Source organism: Echinops telfairi, unplaced genomic scaffold (assembly GCF_000313985.2).
Source record: "Echinops telfairi isolate 266 unplaced genomic scaffold, ASM31398v2 ScPeMD7_9;HRSCAF=40, whole genome shotgun sequence".
Classification (NCBI taxonomy): Eukaryota; Metazoa; Chordata; class Mammalia; order Afrosoricida; family Tenrecidae; genus Echinops; species Echinops telfairi.
Genome location: NW_022103906.1, coordinates 29564231 through 29572951, shown reverse-complemented (window position 1 = coordinate 29572951; position 8721 = coordinate 29564231). Strand labels below are relative to the sequence as shown.

General features: G+C 50.3%; 1 protein-coding gene across 6 annotated transcripts in view; it reads right to left on the bottom strand.

Moving 5' to 3' along the window:
- The window catches only part of SLC20A2 (solute carrier family 20 member 2), a 106209-nt gene that overhangs the window by 6937 nt on the left and 90551 nt on the right, over nt 1-8721 (bottom strand). For all 6 annotated transcript variants that reach the window (XM_045286840.1, XM_045286843.1, XM_045286841.1 and 3 more), the window contains 3 exons: nt 6100-6303; nt 4486-5077; nt 986-1171 (listed from right to left, as the gene is read on the bottom strand). In XM_045286840.1, the coding sequence (XP_045142775.1) occupies nt 986-1171; nt 4486-5077; nt 6100-6303 (982 nt within the window). The remainder of the gene's footprint in view (nt 1-985; nt 1172-4485; nt 5078-6099; nt 6304-8721) is intronic.

The window sequence follows — 8721 nt, the reverse complement described above, 5'->3', positions numbered from 1 at the left end:
AGAAGCACAGGATCTCATCGGCATTCTTTGGAATGGCTGATGGTTTTGAACTGCTGACCTTGTGGCTAGTAGCCCAACCCAATTCATGAAGCCACTAGGGATTTTATATTTTCCTTGAAAAATTTTAAAGAGCTTGTTATCTCCCCCGATATATTACAGAATAAGGAGCCCTGGTGGCACAGTGGCTGCGTGTTAGATAGCTAACCACACAGTCGGCGGTTTGAAACTACTCCCTGTTCCATGGGAGAAAGATGGGGCTTTCTACTCCTGTACAGTTTCCATCTCAGAAACTCCCAGGGGCAGTTCTGCCCTGCCCTATAGGGTCACTCTGAGTCAGCATCCACTCGAGGGCAGGGGGCTTGGTTTGGTGTCTCTAAAGCACAGCAGCAATGGCCCCAGGACAGAACGGCCATAGGAAAGCATCGGCAATGACCAGCACCCCACAGTGGGAAGGTGGCCTGAAGAAAGATGCACAAGGCACAATGGAAGGAAGGGTGTGGTGCAGGTTGGGCACAAGGTCTGATGGATCTATGGGGCTCCCCGGGAGGGAAGAGCAGGGGACTGGTGGCTAGAGGGTTCAGGGGAGGCAGGCCAGGCCCCTGGTGTGGTCCCTGCACCTGGTACTCTGGCCCTTAGACTGGGTAAGACCGACAGAGCGAGCTGATGGGGGTGGGGCCCTGCGCTCTCTCTTCCCTTGTGTTCCACTTCCCTGTCTTGCCCTCATCTCGGAGCCTCTTTGGATGGTGGTGGTGGGGAGGTAGGGGGAGCCATGCAGTGAGGGTGGGGCTGGGAACGTGCAGGTGGAGAGCCAAGGCTGGGGAGGTGTTCTTTCCCTTGGACCCCTTTCTCTGCAGTGACAACCAACAGTTGTGCTGAGCAGCCATGGGGGGTCGGGGGACGGAGGTCGTGTGGCAGGGTTTGCACCCAGAACCACCCAGGGTCTCAAACGCCAAGCTCTGACCACCAGCCCAAACCATGTGCTTACCTGGATGGTGTGATGGGAGTGAGGTCCTTTCCCATGGTCTGGATGACTCTCCTCCCCCACACCCAGAGGCCCATACAGATCCCGACGCCTCCGTAAAAGAGCAGCCAGACAGGAGTAGCTGCTTCTTGCAGGACTCCGCCTTGTTCGTAAATAAGCCACAGAGCTACCAGGGGACCAATGGCATTACTGTACAAAAGAGAGAGGAAAAAAAATCCCCATGAGACTTGACAGGCTTGAGGTCAGCCAACCTACTGCACAAGGGGCTTCCGGAGCTGGTGGAAACATTCCATGAGCAACTGTTAAGGCTCCTTCCTACCACCTCTTTGAAGCCCCTTCATGTGGCTCACTTACATAATCTAGGAACAATAAAAATGATCTTTTTTCTTTAAGTATGGGGAAACACAAAAATGAGCGTGTTAACTAAGTTTTTCTCTCTTTTCCCCACCTCCTATTATTCTCCCATTTTCACAGATGTGAAAGCACACATGTGCTACTGCTAGGAGTATTAGTTGTCCTTTCTGGTCCCCACCTCTGGGAGCATACACATTACTGCCGTTGTTACTTCTCACAATGACCCGAACAGGAGGCCCTGGTTGCCAAGTGAGGGGCAGACAAAACATCCTTCCGAGCACCCCAGGACATGTTGGCAAGGGCCTGCCAAGTTGGTTCTGACTCACAGCAACCCTGTGCCCAGTAAACGAAAGCCCGGTGCTGTCCCGCAGCACCCTCACACTGTGGCTCTATGTCAGCCCAGGTCTGCAGCCACTGTGTCCACCCATCTCATCAAGGGTCTTCCTCGCTCGACTTTACCGAGGAAGATGTCCTTTGCCAGGAACTGGTCTCTCTTGGTAACATGGTCAAAGTACGTCAAATGAAGCTTCTTCATCCTCATTTCTAAGGAGCATTCTGGCTGTACTTCTTCCAGCACAGATTTATTTGTACCCAAATACAATGGTGTGGGGACTGACACTGAGCAAACAAAGCCTTGAGCCTGGCAGTAAAACCCAAGAATGCAGTAGCCCCGGGCATCCAGAAACCCACAGCGGGGCAATACAATGCAACAAATGCTTATTTTTGTCCTCATTTGTCCTCTGGGAATGCAGTGGTCAAAGCACACAACTGCCAACCAGAAGGCCAGTGGTCTGAACTCAGCAGCAGCTCCTTGGGAGCAAGACTCGCCTGTCTGCTTCTGTGCAGGCGGACAGCCTTGGAAACCCTCTAGGGTTGGTACTAATCCTAACTCTACTTTACACACGGGAAAACAAGGTTTAGGGCTCCCAGCTAGTGAGAAGAGGGCACAGCCTCAAACCCGAGGCGGTCAGACTGCAGGAGGTACCCCCAGCTTCCTACAGGGGCAGCCTGGGCACAGAGATGGCTGGGGGAGGCTGAGGGAGCATGGTTATTTTCCTCACACATTACAACTCCCTCTTCAGAGCAGGAGAAAAGAGGTCCTGTCCCACTGTTTCATCAGGCACCCCAAAGCTCCATAAGGCAGCCACAGGCAGAGTGGCCCGGCCCTGCCTCTCCCCGACTCAGGCCACAGCTCACTGACAGCTCACCACTCTCCCTGAACAGATGAGCACACAGACTCTGTTTCATTCACCCTGCTAGCTCGGGCACCAGACTGTTCTGGCACACAGTAGGTGCTCAATAAATGCTTGCTGACTAAACGAAAGAAGGGGAAGCTGCTCAGGGACCATTTACTGTGCTGTCTGCAGTTCTGAAAACACCTTTCCATAACTCGTTTGCAAGTTCTGAATGAGTAAGAACCGATTTGAAGGGATACAGATGTCTGCTTCCAGGTTGACGCTGAGTATGTGTGAGAGACAAATTCCCATGGGGAAGTTCTCAGAACATCACTCATCTGAGCAGTCTCAGACTCCGTTTCTTCCTTCAGCTTGGGAAGGCTCCAGCCTCATGCCTTCTCTTCTCCAGCTACACTGGCTCTCCAGGGGCCTCATCCCTGTCCTACACCATCAGCCAATGGAGTCACCTCTCCACACCCCAGCCTGGACTTCTCCCTGAACCTCAGATTCACGCGGCCAGCACCTGCTCAACCTTGTCAACTTGGTTCTCAAGGGCATCACATTTTGCCTTGTGCATCAGCTCTGACTCGCGACAACCTTGTGTGCCAGAGAACTGTGCTCCACCGGGTTTTCGATGGCTGCTTTCTCTAAAGTATCCAGGACTTTCTTCTGTGGCACCTCTCGGTGGACTCAAACCAGCGGCCTTTCAGTTAGCAGCCAAGAGGCACTAACCGTTTACCCATCTCAAACTAACATGTCCAAAGCCCAGCTTCTATTCTCCTGACCCACACCTGCTTCTCTTGTAGCTGGCCTTCCTATTAAATGGCCTCTTAGAGTTCTTAGCCGGTGGGACTCAGCCTGGTTTATCTCTTTCCGTCACACCCTATATCCAATCTGTCAGCGAACGCTATTGATTCTTGTTTGAAAGTACAACCAGATTCTATCCCTGCTACCACCAGTCCAAGTCACGTCACTTCTCCCTGGGATCCGTGCAGTGACCCCTTCTAGCTGGTGTCTGCTTGTGCCCTCGTCCCTGTGCTGACAAAACAAAAGCCAGAGTAGTGCTGTAAAACGTGGGTCTCGTGGACTGCTGTTCACTTCCTTTCTCTGTGCATCCGCTGTGCCTCGCCCGCTTCCTGTCCACACCTGCCCCTCTGTGGCCTCCTTTGCTGTGCCTCGAATGCACCAGGTGTGCTCCTGCCTCAGGTCCCAGTGCCAGCTGGTCCCTCTTCTAGAGCCACTGCCCCCATGCGCATGGCCGACTCCCTCACCCGTTCAGATGGCACTGGCCAGCCTGCAGCCCCCAAGGCCACGCTCCCTTTCCCCTTTATTCTCCCATCAGCATGTATCACCACTACCCACCGTCCCTGAGGAGCCCTGGGGGTGGAGTGGTTCCCTGAGGGGCTGCGATCTGCAAGGTCAGTACTGTGAAACACCAGCTGCTCCGAGGGAGACAGACGGGGCTTTCACTGAGGAGCTACAGCCTCGGAAGCTCACAGGGGCGGTTCTCTTGTCCTACAGGTCGCTCTGAGTTGGCATCGACTCGAGGGCAGTGAGTTCGCTTTTGGAAGGTCCCTGGGGGTGCGTAGAGGTGTGTGCTTACCTACTGGCCTACACACGGGGTGGCCATGAGTGGGAATGGCACTTGATGGCAACTGACAACAATATCAAGCTCAGGGTTGGCTGTTCAGACCCACCTGGCAGTACCATGGAGGAAAGGCCTGGCGATCGGAAGCCAAGATAACCCTGTGACCACTCTACTCTGTCCCACATGGGTTGTCATCAGTTGGAATCAACTTGAGACCAATGGGTTTAGGTCTTTTTAATCAATCTAGACATGCTACCTATTTAATTAACATCCCCAACTAGAAAGTGACCTCCTTAAAGGAAGGGTGTGACTGGGCACAGGCTGGTGGCTGGCACAGGGCAGACCCTCGTCCCGGCCGTGCCGAATGACTGGAACAACGCACCCACCTCACATCGTTGCCACCGTGAGCAAAGGATCCGAAACAGGCTGTGAGGACTTGTAGGAAGTGGAACAGGAGGTGCACCTCGGCCGTGTCCTTCTCCTCCTTCTCCTCCTCCACGGGGTCCTCCCGAGGCTGGTCAGGGTCTGCCAGCTCCGACGCCAGCCTCATCTCCACCCCGCCCTCTTCCGCTTCGATCTCAGCCTCAGCTACCGCGTTGCAGTAGCTGGAGTAGCTGTCATAGCGAAGTCTCTTCTTCGAATAGGACACGGTGTCCCCCACCAGCTTTTCGCTGTCCTCGGGCGCCGATGAGGCTTCGGCCCCTTTGAAAGTCGAGTGCACCGGCAGCCCGCAGATGGCCGCCGTGTAGCACGTGTAGCTGTTGTTCCGCCGCAGAAACCGGTAGTTGTTCTCCGGGGCAGGCTTCTCCTCCGGGCCCCTGTCTGTGTGGATTTTGTGCAGCAGGTCTTTGTAGAGCCCAGAGTCCTTGTGCACGGTGTGGTACACGTGGCCATCGCTCCTGGTCTGGCTGTCGAAGCCAAATGTGCCATTGGAGATGGGCGACTTCACAGAGCCGTGAGTCATGGACAGGGCCCTTCCTGAGAAGGGTGAGAGGCAGCTTATGTTCATGTCTGGAAAGTACCCTTCCCACCCCCCATCTGCACTGCTGAATGGCGGCTGTCTCTAGGAGGCTGGGCCACGAGTGACTTTTATTCTTCTACAGATTAAGAAAAAGCCTTTTCTAGATTGACTATAGAGAATATGTGATGTAGTTACAGTAACAAAAGAAACTTAGAAGTTCATAACCAAAAGGTAAGACTATTAATATGATACATTTAAAAAATGTTATTGAAGCGCTCATAAAGAGTGTCTGTCTGTCCGAAATGACGCGTTCTAGGTCATTTGGGTCTTTCTAGGTATCAATAAAGGGGAAATAATTAAAAGCAGTCTAATTTAGAATGACTCCACCGATGAGGGAGCTATTCTACATGCTCCTTAGATGGCCCATCATGACCGCCAGAAGGTAGGGTCTTGTCAGCTATGTGACACAATGAACTTGCTTTCTGTGGGCCACAGTCCACCTTGCTCAGAGGCCAGTGCATCCTGGAGCGCCCTGGGTAAAGGCTGGGGCTTGCCCAACATTGCCTTCAAATGCTATGGGGCCCAGGAGACGCCAGGAGCGGTCCCGATGGTGTCTACAGTCTCTGTGATTCTGTGTGGGGATGCTCTCCTTAGATCCAGCGTGAGCTATCTCGTCAGGGCTTCCCCGAGGGAGGCCTCCTTAAAGGGCTGTGCAAACCCGCCTGCCGCATCCAGGCGAGTACCGCAGCACAGCCACCTGGCATGAAGCTGAGTCAGCGCTGTGCACACAGTGTGTGGGCCCTCGGCGCCTGGATAAGACTATAAATATCTCCTGGAAGAAAATCACAGGACAAGTGTAACCCTGCTCTGCTGACTTTCCAACCTCTCTGCTTTCTCACAGCATAAAATTGGGGGTCACTTTAACAAACCTGACTGCCCATGCCCAGACTTGGCTGGCTGTCCCCTGAGAAACTTCTCTCTGCCACCAGGTAAACCCCACACCTCGCCTGCCTCCCGCCTCCCTCGGCTTGCGTCTTACCATACAAGGCCCGAGGATGGTTTCCCACAGAGGTGCCTTCTGAGGGCCCCGAGACCTCCCCGGCTGAGCCCGTCAGAGGGACAGTGCTGTTGTCAGTAGTCTTGGCCCCGGGGAGCTCTCTGAATACTGACGATTCCACATCTGGCCCTTTACTGAGGCTCTCATCAGATACTTGTGATAAAGCACCTTCTTTCTGCAATTTGCCTGAGTAAAATAAAGTCACACCTGAAATTTTTGGAAGAGAATTCTTACTACTAAAAAAATGAACATGTAGCATTATACTTTAGTACTTACTTTGGAAACCAACCAACCAAACAAAAGGCTAAGTTCTATCTGGATGGGGAAAGTAAAACACAAGTTGAGTGAGTACTAAGGATAACTCAGTTACATAGGGCTCCTGAGCCAAAGATGGGGCTTAGGGCCTGAATCACTTGATCTGTAAACAACGAAAAAAGGGCGGGCTTGGTCTGTCATGAAGGTTCCTGCCAGGGACAGCAGTCTCTAACTCTACAGCCCCCGCCCCCCCAACTGTCTTTCTCTGCTCTTCGACCCCTCCCAGCATCACGGCGATGTATGCCTTTGTCTCCAGAGACACTGTGACAGCACGTTCCCTTCTTTGTTGTTCAGTAAGTTCCTGGTCACAAATTTATTTATTTCTTTTTCATGTCTTTTTAAAACACCATTTTATTGGAGGATCGTGTAACTCTTAGCACAATCCATCCATCCATCCATTGTGTCAAGCACATTTGTACATTTGTTGCCATCACTATTCTACAAACATTTGCTTTCTACTCCTGGTCTCAAATTTCTCCAGGCTACCAAACATTAGCAAGCAAATACAGCCTTTCCCTCCCAAGGAGCAGGGAGATACTACTTTAAAACGAGAAAAGGGATTTAAAACATTATTCTAAAGATCACTAGCATCCTTTTTTTAAAACCAGATCTGGTTCCTGCTGCTGCTGATTTGATGATTTTGTTGTTTGCAAATCATCCAGAGCAACGTTCTAAGCTTTTGCCTCCAGAACGGAATTGGAAAAGCACTTGAATTCCTCTTCTGGATAAGATTAGATGTACATATAACTTACATAAAGTAATATAGATGTATATAGCTAGGCAAAGAATAATGTGTGTATGTATGTATCTATACTTATCTCTATACATCTCCGCAGGAGAGAGGCCTGGCAATCTGCTTCCATAAAGAGCACAACCAGACAAACTCGATGAGACAGTTCTACCCTGTCATGCGGGGTCGCCATGAGGTGCAACCAACTTGAAAACACCCAACCAGAACATATCTATACCTGCATCTGAGTATGATCTCTGTATCTACTTAGAAATATAGAGCTTAAAACCATTCTATTATGTTCTTCAGAGAACACACACACACACACACACACACACCCCTCCAACTTTAGTTTGTAATATAGAGAAGATACTATATGTAACATAGATAGAAAATAGTAACTCTAACAATATTAACCAAGCACCCAAACCCAACCCACTGCTATCAGGTTGATTCTTGTACTTAGTGACTGTGTCCAAGGCTATACATCTTCACAGACGCAGGCAGCTGCATCTTTCTCCTACGGAGGGTCTGGTGGATTTGAACCACCAACATTTGGCTCATCACACACTACGCCACCTCCTAACAATGACAGTTAACTCTAATATAAGACAGGTATGATTGTTTCTTTTCATTTTATTAATGAGTAAACTGAGGCACAGAGATTAAGAAACTTGCCCAAAGTTACAGAGCTAGTAATGGCAGACAGATTCAAGATTCTGTGCAGGCAAAATTCAGATGCAGCCAAATGTAGCCTTAATTGTTAGGTTCTACTTCAAGTCTCCTGAGAAGTCCGAAGGAGAAGGCATGTGCTGTTCCTGCTCTGACATTCCAGCCTAAAGCTGGAAAGCAACGGGTTTGCATCCAATTTAACATGAAGGCTCAGGTATTAAAAAGATTTTAAAAGACCAAAGCATTTAAACTTATATTATCACTTCCCAGTTGTGAATGAGATATACAGTATGTTTCAGGGCAGCTCATCTAATGCTGGTAATCTGTGTTTACATAATCTTTTCTCAACACAGAGCTGGAGGTAGGCACACAGAGAGGTGAAGAGACAACGGATTATCAATCCATTACCCATGTGGCTTCAATGTTATTTTGAAATTGTCTGTATTAATATGGATTTTTTAGGACTTAATTTTTTGAACTTATATGAAACAAAACTGACCCTGTGTGTATATGTACAGGCAGGTGTATGTCCACAATTCTATTTTAACACATGAGCAGAGACAGTCTTGTAACCAGGCCCACAATCAGGGTACAGGAGAGCTCCATCACTCCTACAAATACCTGTGGTATTAAGACCCTATACCCAGTTCTCAGCCTTGGCAGTTACTGAGCCTTTCCCGGTCCCTAAGATGTCGCTGTTTCCAGAAATGTCACACAAGTGAAGTCGTACAGTGTGCAACTTTCACGAGACTGGCTTTTGGCTCCGTATGTGACACCTCTGAAGTTCATCCACATTGCTGCACTGAGAAACAGCTCCTTCTCCTTCACTGCTGAGTGGTATGCCAGTGGACAGAGGTGCCAGCTTGGCTGCCCATTCACCCCTGATG